Source organism: Ictalurus furcatus, chromosome 26 (genome assembly GCF_023375685.1).
Source record: "Ictalurus furcatus strain D&B chromosome 26, Billie_1.0, whole genome shotgun sequence".
Taxonomy (NCBI): domain Eukaryota; kingdom Metazoa; phylum Chordata; class Actinopteri; order Siluriformes; family Ictaluridae; genus Ictalurus; species Ictalurus furcatus.
Window position 1 is genome coordinate 12,555,383 of NC_071280.1, and position 14,122 is coordinate 12,569,504.

At 39.7% G+C, this 14,122-nt stretch overlaps 2 protein-coding genes across 3 annotated transcripts in view; one reads left to right on the forward strand and one right to left on the reverse strand.

Moving 5' to 3' along the window:
* The window catches only part of tubgcp3 (tubulin, gamma complex associated protein 3), a 37,729-nt gene extending 29,214 nt beyond the window's left edge, over positions 1–8,515 (reverse strand). The window contains exons 1-5 of one of the 2 annotated variants that reach the window (XM_053615439.1): positions 8,283–8,515; positions 3,707–3,814; positions 3,422–3,489; positions 3,239–3,316; positions 2,265–2,488 (exon numbers count right to left, since the gene is read on the reverse strand). In XM_053615439.1, coding sequence (XP_053471414.1) covers positions 2,265–2,488; positions 3,239–3,316; positions 3,422–3,489; positions 3,707–3,814; positions 8,283–8,358 — 554 coding nt within the window. In that variant the 5' untranslated portion in view covers positions 8,359–8,515. Of the gene's footprint in view, positions 1–2,264; positions 2,489–3,238; positions 3,317–3,421; positions 3,490–3,706; positions 4,357–8,282 lie in introns of those variants that run through there. The other variant, XM_053615438.1, reaches the window with a different exon arrangement.
* Positions 8,516–11,100: 2,585 nt separating this feature from the next.
* The window catches only part of atp11a (ATPase phospholipid transporting 11A), a 99,387-nt gene continuing 96,365 nt past the window's right edge, over positions 11,101–14,122 (forward strand). The window contains exons 1-2 of the mRNA XM_053616264.1: positions 11,101–11,505; positions 11,592–11,748. Coding sequence (XP_053472239.1) covers positions 11,710–11,748 — 39 coding nt within the window. The 5' untranslated portion in view covers positions 11,101–11,505; positions 11,592–11,709. The remainder of the gene's footprint in view (positions 11,506–11,591; positions 11,749–14,122) is intronic.

A 14,122-nucleotide genomic window follows, 5' to 3' on the forward strand; every position in this document is an offset into this window, starting at 1 on the left:
GTTGTGTCAGCTGGGAGAGCGGCTGAGAAGTGTCCGCCGTCGTTATACAGTACGAGAGCGACCTCTAGAGGTGAAATAAAAACTATCACAGACTAATTTTGTTGTGTTATTTGAAGTGTTTTTTTTTGCGCAGTTTAATATTTATCAACAGTTAATATATATTAATATTTATTTCATTTAAAAAGTACAGTACATTTTCATGGTACAATCAGTACCTTTTCTTTTTGTAATAAAGTTCAGCATTATTTTACTTTGAGTGTTGATTTCATTCAGTATCAATTTAAAAAATATCGAGTGATTCATTGGTTATCAGCAGGTACTGCCCAATTTAGTTATCAGTGAAATCCATTATCCATATCTAGTAATAGTAATTAGGGCTGCAACAACTAATCGATAAAATTGATAATTCAAATAATCAACAGAGAAAGTCATCATGGATTAGTTGGGTCTGTGACATCACTGTGGATATTTTATCAAATATGTTATATGATGCTATATTTAGAAACAAAAGTAATTGTGTTTTTATGAGAGCAGTAACTGTAATGGGGTTATAGCATGTAATAGTATAGAAATGTAAAAAGTGTCATATTTACAGAATAAAGTAACATGTTACTTTGTTTAAATGTGTGTGTTACTGCAGAACATTCAACCTCTTACCAGGTAACACTTAGTTTGTGCTTTTTTAAGAATTTTTAATATAGTGATTTATCTTCTGCTTTAAAGTTTGTCGACAATCCGTTTTTTTGGTTTTTTTTTGGTTTTCAAAATATAATGTTAATATTGTTACAAAATCCGTTGCACATGTATAGCATGGCCCATATAGATACATTTAATCCATTTTTCATCGGGCAGAATGTGAAATAACATGTTTAGAAAATAAAAAGTGGCCTTTTAAATCAAAGTAATCGATTTATCGAAGAAATAATCGGCAGATTAATCGATTATCAAAATAATCGTTAGTTGCAGCCCTAATAGTTATAGAAAAGGATTGTCTGTTATGATGCCCATGGCTTTGTGGTACTGGAAATTTGGGGCACATCTTTGGCTGTATTACTTTCAGGTCCAATGGCATAGAATGTAGTGGTATTTCAGCTTGTATACGATGCGTCTGTTCAAAATCCCGCGCAGCTCTCACTATGAATTAATATCGCAGGATGTCTCACAGCAGCTCAGGAACACCACAATATTACTTTTTAATCTCTTGACTCGATAAAGCTTTTGTGTTCATTTTTAACCAAAGATTCTATACACTGCAGCTTTAAGGTTGGACAAACTGAGGAAAACCAGCTGACGCTGTTCTCATAATGATGACTTAATAAAGTCCGTAAAAGTCCAGAACCCTGTTTTTCCACCCCAAACTCTCAGGCAATAAATCTTCATGCGTTTAGCTCCGTAACAAAGGAAACCATATTCAAGTGCTTGTGGGTCACTGGGTCCATTACAGCTACTGCATTTTTTAAGAAAATCCTAATTAAGGCACGATTCCTAAAAACACCAAAGCAATGTTTCATTTTTATTAGCGGCAAACAAACAACACAAACTCCACTCTCTACTAAAGTGTTATGATTCCATTAGCAAAGCTTACGGTAATGTGCTAATTGCCTTTTAATGGTCAATTTCCAACAACAAAGAATGACAATGAAGGACGACGGGGAAATTGCAAATTCACAGAAATGCTTAAGGGACAACGAATTTATCACTGAAGGATTCGGCGATCAATTAAACGCCAGGCCTTGAGAACACGCGGCCGTGCTTTAAATATCTAAAGTGCTTGCGGCCTGTGGCGGAGATGTGAATAATTCAGGGCTCACTGTGCAATTACAAGCACAGTCACAAATAAGCTCTATGCAAAACACACACACAAACACAGTCGAGATGGAGGAAATATGATCCAGAAGAAGTCCTGAAAAGTCAGAAGGACCATGTTTACAGCCTGGACCAAATGCAAACAAGGTGTTTTCTTTTTTTTAAACCCAAATGTACTGGTCCAAAATGGCAACTGGTCAATTAATTCCCTAAATAGTGCTAGACTCCAGAACTGAATATGGGATTATTGCCCTATAACCTAGCTAGTATGCATTAATAGAGATTTGGGAAGCAATTTAGTTTACATTATCTGACATGCTAATCCAGTATTATACTTCTCCTATTCCAGAAGCATGAACACCATGTGACACTTCTTTGAAGCCTGTCTTCTGTCTTGTACACATGAAATTAAGTGGGTATTAAAACTGGTTAGAGGGAACCGTAAGTACCAGACTCACCCGGTAAGCAGGGGCTGAGGGCTGGGGCCGGGGCCAGGGCCGTTCAGTGGGTACATGCCCAGGCTGCTGATGCCGCTGGTGCCCATGCTGGAGGCGTTGTGGGCAGCCAGTGCTGAGCGCTCGGGGTAGCTGAGAGACAGGCTCTGTGGCCGGGTGTAGTAGAACGGAGTGGAGTGGGCATCGCGTGGCAACGCTTGGGCAAACACCGAACCATAACTGCCCACCTGTCAGAAGGAGAGAGCAGCTTACCTCATGTTGATACTGTACCGTATTATAGAACTGCGACACATTGAGTTAACTGACTGAATTAGGTCTACGTATGCTTATGAAAAGCACAGCAGTCACAATTTTGCCTTAGAAATTCTTACAGCTCCCGAGGAGTTTAATCAACAGCCAGTGAGTGGGATCAGTTGATAGGAAACTTTAAACTCTATAGGGCAGAAGTGCTAGGACTGGAAGCTGATATATATTTGGGACACTGCTATACAGAATATCTGGCAATCCTGGACATTTGTTGTTTTATTTAATTGAATAATTATCAAAGCTGTAGTATGTAACTTTATTTATACAAATTAGAAACCTTACATATCTAATTGGCCGGTTATTAAAGCGGCAGTATGTAACTTTTTTATTAGAAATTAGAACCGTTATTATATCTAACTGACCAGTTATTTAAGCTGCAGAATGCAATGTCTTTGTTAAAAATAGAAACAACTGTTATTTATCTAATTGTCCAGCCATTAAAGCTGCGGTAAGTAATCTTTTGTTACACACTAGACACATTCTTATTTCACCTGACTGACGAGTTATTAAAGTTGCAGTATGTGACTTTTTTGTTAACACTGCTTAACTCTTTCACCTCACACTCTGTACCTGCTAGACTCATGTTGTCCATAATAAAGATTTATTTTGCTATGAATGAATTGTTCACCGAGACAGTCATCGCATATGATTCATGAGTGTTGCACAGGTACCCGGGTGGACGGTTTCCTGGGATCCTCACAAAGGCTGAGGAGGAGGTATAAGATGGACCATCTGTGTTTCAGCACCCCCTGATTACCACAAACAAAACAGATTCAAATACATGACGTACTGAATGGACAAACTGCATTTCGAACAGTCTTTAGAACTGAAGTGATTGAGAATGAAGCACTGACCTGGGTTTGGAGTTTTCTGTGGAGCTCTGAAAAAAGAGCTGCGTCCGCGTCTCGCCTCTGCTTTAACACTTTAAAGAACACACACACACACCAGAGTCAAAAATACCCAACATGCCGCAGATATTACAGAAGAAACCACACACTACTGCACTAAACCAGCTGTGTGCTATTTGAACACACTGTTTAATATTGTATTGATGTGGTTTTAAATACAAACACAATGCTCAGAGTGGATGAAAGTGATCTGCGGTGTTGCCACAGGATTTTACGATCCTCACAACTCACATTCTTTTTTTATCTTTTCGGACACCAGGAACTCGTCGCGCTCGATGGTGGGGGCGTAATTACTCCCGATGACCCGGACGGCGTACTGAAACTGATGTGCGACATCGGCTGTAGAGAGAAGAGCGGTGAATTCATGGCTTAATAGAGCGACCTCAGGATAAGTGCGCACCAAAAAAAAAAAAAGAAAAAAAAAAAAAAAAGACAGACAAGGATGTGGAAAGATGACGCCATGTATCATGAGACCTAGACGGAGGTAATGTACTCTATATTACATCTCACAGTCATGATGCTGCATTAAGCTCTGTATAGAGACTATATTTATCCGAAAGGTCTTGATGAAGTTGGCTTGACCTCGTTTGCAGCGCAGGAGGGTCGGATTTCCATCAAGAGCGGAAAATATTTCAGTAATTGTGCTTCGGTACTGTAGTATTTTTGGAAGATGTTTCGTTTACTCAAGTATTATTGTCATTTAATAGCTTGTACTCTCGGACTTTTTACTTAATAGTTTTACTTACTCAAGCAGGCAAATCATTAAAAAAAAAACCTCAAATGCAGTCCAATCTGTTGTGTTCATTTTTTATCATTATTCTTTTTAAAGATCTCCAAACAAATTCATAATCACTGCTAAATGAATGTACGAACACCTGAATCTGCAGAAACTAACTAACTAACTAATTAATATCTGGACTGTTTTTTTGTACAGAGGCTGAGGCTCGGGGGTGCGGTGGCTTAGTGACTAGCACATTTGCCTCGCACCTCAAGGGTTGGGGGTTCGAATCCCGCCTCCACCTTGTGTGTTGGAGTTTGCATGTTCTCGGTTTATCCGGTTTCCTCCGGGTACTCCGGGTTCCTCCCCAATCCAAAGGCATGCCTTGTAGGCTGATTGCCATCTCTAAACTGTCCACAGTATGCGAGTGTGTGTGTGTGAGATTGTGCCATGCGATGGGTTGGCACCCCGTCCACTGCGACCCCTGCCTTGTACGCCAAGTTCCTTGGAATAGGCTCCAGGCTCCCCCGTGACCCTGTGTAGGATAAGCAGTACAGAAAACGGGTGGAGGGATTTCCTTCAATTCTTGAATACATTTAAATGTAGACAATGTTTGACTTTCATTCCCTCCATACTTCTACTCTTAACTCTTTTTACCAGAGGTAAAAAAAAAAAAAAGGAATTTGCATCTGTTTTGGGGGTGCCCATGCTCAGCACTGAGGCCCTGTTTACACAGAGTTTTAAAATGAAAAACGATCCTCATCCACACTACATGACCGAAAAAGCATGTCACATGATCATTTATGCACACTGGGCACGTGCGTACAAGTGTAAACAGGAAGTTGGTTGCTATTCCAAACCGGCGTTCCATGTAGGGCTTACGCCGCTTGAAATGAGATTTGTTGGCGATTGCTCTAATCAGAGCTCGCCTACTGCGCATGTAGCAGCTGCAGTATTATAAAATACTGAATTTAACTACACAATGGCTGCTAAGAACGACAACAAAGCCAGCAAAGCTTGCGGTTCAGTCTCCGTGTTGTTGTGTATACGATCAAGGTAGCGTAACGGTCATATGGTAGGGGCTTGACGAATCAGGGAAGGATACGCAATGATCCAGAAGATCCAATCAGGCAGTGAATGTGGGCGGAGCCACGCCTTCATTTTCAAAAGTCTTCGTTTTGGTCTGTTTACACTGAAACGCGAGCCCGGAGTTTTTAAATTAAAACAGGGTCTTCGGCGTTTCCAGAAGTCTCCATTTTCGAGGGTGGAAAACGCCGGAGTAGTGTAGACGACAGGCGTAAACGTAGCAACAGTTATGGGTTTTAAAAACGAAAGCGCAGTAGTGTAAACAGCGCCTGAATATATTGTGATGTCACACTGTGGAGACGTGGGAATCGTTCGCCCAGCAGTGGGATCAAACCCCTCCCCTTTCCCATCGCCCTGCTCACCAGCAGCTAAACACAGAGCCATGATACTCTACACACAGAAACCCAACAGTATCCTGACTAATCTTAACATTAAATAATTCATTTGTTTCTACTGATTGAAAATGTCTGACAAGTCAATTTCGGAATGCCAGCGTACTGCAAGAACGGGTTGAGTACAACAACAATTTTACTGAACTCTTTCATGCATGGTGTCCACATTCATAGACCATGAATTCTTTTATTCATTTAGAAATATATTACATGTAAAGCACCTCCAATGCTATACATACCATTATCCTGATGTTTTATTTTATCACTCATTTTAGCTCATCATTAAGTCCTCCAGACCAACATCAGACCACTCCATCAGACCAACATGGCTGACAGTGACAACTCATCTCTACACAAACTTTCTACACACACACACACAAAAAGGTTACTTAAACCTGTCAGACTGCAACAAACATCATGTAAGACAGATATAACTTCAGATCTCAACTGCACACTTGCTGTACGTGTTAAAAATGTTTCTTTTCAATCATTTTGGAAAACAAAAAGTGATCAGTATGTCCGCATTTTGCTGTGCTAATGTTCAGTCACGTTTTACTTCTCTGATGTCCTTTGATTCCTGTTGAGTAATAAAACGATTTAAAAACCTGGAAACGTTTTGGTCATTTATGCATGTAAGGGTTAAACAGCGTTTCTCTGTCAACTGTCCACCACAAGCCAGAAAAGCTTTTAGAGACAAAGTCACACCATCACTCTATGAAGTGCTGACTTCAATAAGATGTACGACAACCTGATCAAAATGAAACCTTTTATAAACATTATTAATAGTGGGAATATATTGGACTGTATTTGGCAGATCACCTTAATAAGGACAGCATCATGCTGAACATTATAGTCTATATTAGGGCTGTGCCATATCGTAGCTTCCATGATGTACCGTTACAATTCCTCCCCATGATAAGAATCTGTCATCCCGCGATACTGATGATAAAGCTGATAGCATCTGACACGAAGAACGAGTACAAGCATGGTGGACGGTAGCGTTCCAACCCTTGGTGAAGAAGAAGAATTAATCGCCAAAAAGGAGCTTCCTTTGTTATATGGACGGGATTCAGATACCAAAGATCAGAAGCGAATCAAACACCTGTGATTTGTAGTGTGTCATAAACCCCTATCAACAAATGGTGGAAACATCAAATTTGTTCCACCACCTCAAGCAAAAACACTGAGCAGAATATGCGGAAAGCCAGAAGATGAATGTTATTATTTTCGTATTGTAGTTACTGCAAAAAATATCATGAAATACTGTGATATAGTTTTAAGTAGGCCATCCCTAGTCTATACACACAATCCATCCATTTTCTATACCTCTTATCCTACTGGGACATGGGGATCCTGGAGACAATCCCAGGGAGCATCGGGCATGAGGCGGGGTACACACTGGACAGGGTGCCAGTCCAACGCAGGCCCATCCACACACCCATTCATACACTACGGACACTTTTGGAAATGCCAATCAATGCCTACCATGCATGTCTTTGGACTGGGGAGGAAACCGGAGAACCCGGAAGGAAACCCCAAAGCACCTGAAGAACATGCAAACTCCACACACACACAGGGCAGCGGCAATCGAACCCACAACCCTGGAGGTGTGAGGCGAATGTGCTAACCCCTAAGCCACTGTGCGCCCTATACACACGTCTACAGCTAAAATGAACACAGACTGCCTTGTACAGTGACGCCATGGACTAAACAGATGGTCAGTATTAACTAAAAGACTACAGACTTAGTCAACTGTCTTACTTATTGGTAGTCATTTTAGGGCTGTGTTGAGGAAATTATAAGATGGAAAATCACCCCCAAATTGCTTGAGATCATTACTGTCTCTTTTATTTATTGATTTATTTACAATTTTACACAAATCACTATCATAATTTCTGTTTGCCATTTCCAACGCAGCAACGTCTCTGGTACGATATCTTCAGGATTGGGGTTATCTTTACTAACTTTCTACACAAAATACCAAACATAAAAAATATATAAATTTCTGACAGAATCCAGTGAACACTCCAAAAAAAACTTTTTTTGAAGAAATAAGCACATTTTTAAATATTTTGTACCAAAATATGTTTTCTTTAATGTCATCACCTTTAAATATTTTTAATCATGATTATTTTTATTATTTTTTTTACATCATTTTTGTTTGTAAAGACATTGCAAGTTTTTTTTCCTTTTCAGGTGAAATGTTTGATACATTTTTACTCATTTTATTCCAACCCATTTATTTAATAATCCAGGTAATTTTCTTTCTTTTTTTTTTAAGGAAAAGTCCAAATTCATATGACATGCAGTTTTAGGTAATAAAATAATCTGTTTTTTTTTAAAAATGAGATATGATGAAAGGGTTAAGCTTTGACATCATATCGAGTATCAGTAAGCCAGTTCTTCACGAAACAAGATACTACACGTACTACTACTACAAAAGACGCTCACTATTATTATGATTATTAAGTAATAACGTGTGATTTTAGATAAAGCCAGTTAACATTAACATTAACATTAGATCATGTGCACCAGTGCTGAATGAAGAGATTGGGCTAGTTAGCTTTAGCCCAGTTGACGTTTCAGCCTCTTGCTCGTTTAGCGGTGTTACCTTCACTCTTCCCCGTGATCCTGCAGCAAAGACTCTGCAAAAGCACGTTGGGCGATTTCTGGTCCAAAGCCGCCATTGTGCAGATATTTCCCTCCTGTTGGCGTTACAGAAATAAAGCGTGAGTCTTGTCTGTATCACTCTGCACTCCTCCATCGGCTCGCCATTTTTAACGGAACCCGCCGAACGCGCGCACAGTTGGAAATGTAGCGGAAAAACAGATAGAGTACGGAATGAAAATATGTCCGACCGGAAAACAAGACCACACAAAGGGTTCCTATTCTATCGTTCTTGACCTGTTAACTGAATTTACTAGACTTTTATTTATTTAAAAAAATGTATATATATATATATATATATATATATATATATATATATATATATATATATATATATATTCAGAGTAAATAACTTAGGTCCATTTTTTTCCAGTCATGTAGTAGTAATAATAAACTAGCAAAAGCGCCATGAAATTGTGCTTAGAGCAAAGATTAGATTCGCAAAATAAATAGTAGCATAATAACGTCATTGTCCTGGCTTCACAGTTAGCTCATAGTCCTTTATATGTTAAGAATTTGGTCAAAAATACCCAACACCGCTGCAATAGTGTTTCAATTTTAATTCAGCATGAGCTAAACATGCATAAAGATGTAATATGAATATTTTCTCTAGGCTGTTGCTGACTCTTTTCAGTAGAAAATAGCTAATGTCGCTCAAAAAGGCGCCAAATGACGTCTTTACCTTATTTGCATATCTATTATTTGCATATCAAAACGTGTTAGATGAAGAAGGACATTTTTTAAAAATAGAATTGAGCTTCTTTGAATAGAAAAGAGTAATGTTTGGTCATAGGCACCATTTTCGTATTTACAAATGACTAATTTCTATCAAGGACACAGAAACAAAGGCACTAAATGAATCTAAATCTAGAGACAAAGTTGCTAAGTTGGCAACACTGCCTTAGAGTTTTGACGTCAGACTTGGCGTGGCAATGTCCACCCACGTGGCCACGCCCCTGTGAAAGAAATATAGGTGTGCAAAGGGTTCAGTTGTTAATTTCTGCAATTATCTACGGTTCATCATTTCATAGATATCAGTCATCCGTTAGGACACAAGGTCCTTGCTTCTCACACAAGGTCCAAGGTATTGCTTCTCATAGAAAATGAGCATTTTGTCTAACATGATAATTTCCAGTCTCATCCTGATTTAAACATCAGCCCTTTCAAGGACATTTGAACTTAACACCTCCAGTCTGCACTCACGAAAAGATTTGTCATGGCCAAAATGAGTTGTACAACCCTATTAATATTGCGCTCTACAGTCACCTTATCAGGCTGAGTCTTGGTTGCCAGGTCTTATTGACAAATTCTTGCCAGAGACACGTACGTGCAATTCTAAGAAGCAAAATATGACACTACGACTATCGTTGCAGAACGTATTGTAAAAATTATTTTAAAACGTTACATCATAGAAATAGTGCCTAAAAGCACAGTTTTTGTAAATAGTGCTTTCCAGTAAGAAATTATTTCAACCCTGGTATTAACATGCGTCCTGGGTGATCCGATCCATGTACGTAACATAGTGTGAATGCAAAAGCGGCTCGATGTGGCCCGGACAGCAACAAAGGACCGCCTAACAAATCCCGCTGAACAGTAGAGCTCTGCAATGCTAGGCTAATGGAGAAAGGCCATGCTATAACAAGAGAGATGAAAGCAGCTGCTTTTCGTAGCTTCTTTTGTTGTCTCATCTGTCATTCATTTATAAGTTTCGTGAGCAGACTATACCATTAAAACGTTTGAAACAGCCCGTACAGGTATACAAGATAGGATTTGGGGGACTTTTCTGCCTGAAAGCAATAATAGCAGTAATAAATATGATTGACAACCTTCCTCCAGCAAAAATAATGTATGGACTGTGATCACAAGTGGCCGTTTTAGACGTATTTAAAATGTCAGCTGTGAAAGACTATGCATTTCCCCTGTCCACTTGTGATCAGGTCACTCGAGACAGATGTTAATAGGCTACCAGGTGTGAACAGTGTCTTGTACAGGCGAGATTGATTTGGGCCCTGTTTACACTAGTGTGTTTCCTCCTTGTTAACACTGGCGTTTCCACTGTGTTTCAGAAACGATCTCCGTCCACACTACATGACCGAAAACGCACGTCACATGATCAATCATGAACACTGGGCATGCGCATACAAGTGTAAACAGGAAGTTGCTTGCTAGTCACCAGCAGGTACAACAATGAGCATGATTGGCGCGTTCCATGTAGGGCTTACGAACGCCGAACGTTGTTGTTTTGTATACGAACAGGGTCGTGCAATGGTCATATGGTAGGGGCTTGACGAATCAGGGAAGGATACGCAATGATCCAGAAGACCCAATCAGGGAGTGAATGTGGGCGGAGCCACGCCTTCATTTTCAAAAGTCTTCGTTTTGGTCTGTTTACACTGAAACGCGAGCCCTGAGTTTTCAAACTAAAACAGGGTCTTCGAAGTTTCCAAAAGTCCCCGTTTTCGAGGTTGGAAGTAGGGTAGACGACAGGCGTAACCGTAGCAACAGTTATGCGTCTTAAAACGAAAACACACTAGAGTAAACAGGGCTTTAAACTGACAGGAAAATAAAATAACCACTCTTTACAGGCATGCTGAGCAGAAAAGCGCAAAAAACCCCGTATATTAAAAAGTGTCTGTAAAGATATATCGCGAACCTGGTATTATTACACATTATCACACACAGAGAGAGTATTATCCTAAATAAAGTACAGCTATGATAAGCTTGTAGGAATACAACGCATGTCTGAGTAGGTAGATAGAAATAATTATCGAAACATCTATATATCCGAGATATGTGGGTTCTTCGCAAACATGGCAACACTCGAGACGAGCCTGATCAGGCTGAGTGGTGTTTAAAATTAATGTGGGCGGGTGAGTGTGACAGGAAGTGCGCATGCGTGTCAGCGGCTTGTGACGTATTTGCGAAAGAAGAGAGGAGAGGAGAGTAGAACAGGAGCGGCAGCGCACACACATTCACATATACATACACACACGCACGCACACGCACAGTACAGAGGACAGAGACACAGACAAGAGCAGACAAGACAAGAATACAAAGAATACAGCAAAGCCGCTCCGGGGCAACAGTTTGGAAAGGGAGAAGTAAAGACCAGAGCAGAAATCTGAATAAGACACAGCGGGTTGATGAAAAACGCGCAGCACTGAAAAGTATGCAAAGGCTCGAGCGCGTCGCAAGCATAGCGGCAAGTGGAGAGAAATAATCTTCAAGATCGTGTCTCGTTTTCATTTCCTAGAGGAAGCAGGAAGAGCAGCAGGACAGTCATGGATCAGAGATTGGGGAGAAAAAACAGCTAGCGTTTTCAGATCCTGAAGAGAAGAGACGAGAAGATCCAGAGCACCTGAGAAGAGATCATGGATTTCACTACGATAAGGAACCTCATCACCCGATGGGTGAGTAACACACACACACACACACACACACACACACACACACACACAGCGATTGTGGTGCATGCATTAGTTCATCATGCCAACTTGTTGGTCTGACTGCTACTGTGTTGTCTAAAAGCTGCAGGATGTATGAAATGTTTTGCCATCAGCCATGATGTTGATACTCATCACACATGTAGATCTTCTTCAGGAGTGCATTTGCATCTACATTGAGTAGGAAATGGAGATCAAGACCCATCTAAAGATCTTTAAATCGTGATCTTGCATTTGCAAAAAAAAAAAAAAAAAAGTATCACTTGAGTAAACATTAGTAACCATGGAGATGGAGATCTTCATATGAGTGAGAATGGGTTAAAACAGATTATTGTACTGTATCTGACATGAATAGTAACAGGAGGCTGAATCTCTCCTAACCTGCAAGTTCTAACAGGTCCATGAAAACACACCTGTTTTGCAAGTATCGTTACAGGTTGGCCGCCCAAACGCTGAGAAAAATGCCCGCATCCTGTTAAACAGGAAGTGAGAGCGATGATTACAATAGGATTGTTCAATTGGATATTTTTTTTCCTCAATTTTTTTTATGTTTTTTTTAGATCTGAGCTCTGTCAGCGTGATGAGCTAACACCTGACACCTGATACTGAAATTCTCACAGTAGCTGGTACTGAGTTATGAGAAGCAGAACAAGCACGATAAGGGAAGTGCCGGAATGGAATGTGTCCGATAGCAGAACAAGGATTAAAATAGATAAAATTCGATCTAATAATAATTTAAAAAAAAATGTAAAAATAACCAATCCAGAGATATGTCCAGTATAAGCAGTGATGCCATTATCCCACTATTGGATTGGTGTGTCATGTGTAAATCTTAAGACGTATAGGTCTTGACTGCGAACGTGAGAACAATAGCAGAGCCTTAAATATCTGCTTCATTTAATAAGCAATTTTTTATTGGCGTCTTTTGTGTCGGTGGATAAATTATGAGCAAAAAATTCGATATATAGATATACTGGGTGTCCCAAAAGTCTCCATACATAGAGGACTGTCGTCCAGCACCACGTCTGTTGTGCCTTCATCGGTGGATGTTGGTCGTCGTCCAGTTCTCGGTCGGTCCGCGACGCTTCCAGTCTTTATGAATTTGTTAATAAGTTTGGCAGCAGAGTCGTGCGTGTCCATCGCAACCTTGAGACAGCTTCCCGATCCAGCCATGAGAATGATTTCAATGCGTTCTTCTTTTGTCAAAGGCATTCTTAAAAAAAATATGTGTGTGTATATACATATATACATATATATACATATATATTGTGCAAAAGTTTTAGGCACCCTATTTTTTTTGTACAAACTTTGTTATAGCTTTTTATTTGATGACTTCTACATTATCGAGTCAGAACAAAAACATTTTAGATTCCCGAACATTAGTTTTCCAGCACAAAATGAAATGTTACAGAAAAATGTTTGTATGTCAGTAAAGAAAGCAGCAGATTAAGTGTTAAGAGACACTTTTCAGACAAAAAACACAATGAAGGCTGCTGGGTTTTGAGCGAGTGCGACAGTCAACCGTGGCTGGTTCTGCAAGACGCTCAGTAAAACTTACCGCTCATTTCCTTATAAAACTGCACTAATTTTACCTGAGACTACTTTTTATTTATTTATTTATTTAAAGCAAAGGGTTGTCACACCAAATATTGCCTGTGTCCCATTTATTACTGTTTACTGCTCTTTACAGTACATTTTTAAAATGGAGAAACATTCAGTTCCATTATTTTCGAAGGCATCTTTGCGCTACAGCGTTTCTTCGCATATAAAATCTAAGTATGAAAATGTACGTTGGAAGACAATTTGCTAAAAAGTGTTAATTCCCCTATGTATGGAGATTTTTCGGACACCCTGTAGATACAGACATAGATATATACCTCTTGATTGTGACGCTTAGAATGGACTATTTTTCATTTTAACGACAGAGTCTCGTCTTCTCTTAGATTGCCGTATGTTCACTGACCCGGGTGTTATACAGTATTACGCGAATTAGGCCATGTGGTTAAGCCAATTAACAGCCAAAAGTCTAGTCATGTCCCAATCTGTGCCTATATTCCCTATTCCCTTTGGCCATCAAAGTGTATTGGGCTTATTCTTTTGAAACTAACCTATTGTAGTATGTTGTGGGGATTTGATTTCAGTGTACAAATTGCAAAACTCCCAATTTGGTAAAGCTATTAAAGATGCGTGCTAGCAGATTAAATAGAGTACCGCAGTTTTATTGCACTATTTAATAGCGGTAGCTATTGTGGCTAAATTTGAGTAGAATTTTATAGCGTGTGTGATTGAGGAGCTGGGTATGAATGTGCTGGTGATTCTGTGGGTTATAAGGGAAAAGAAA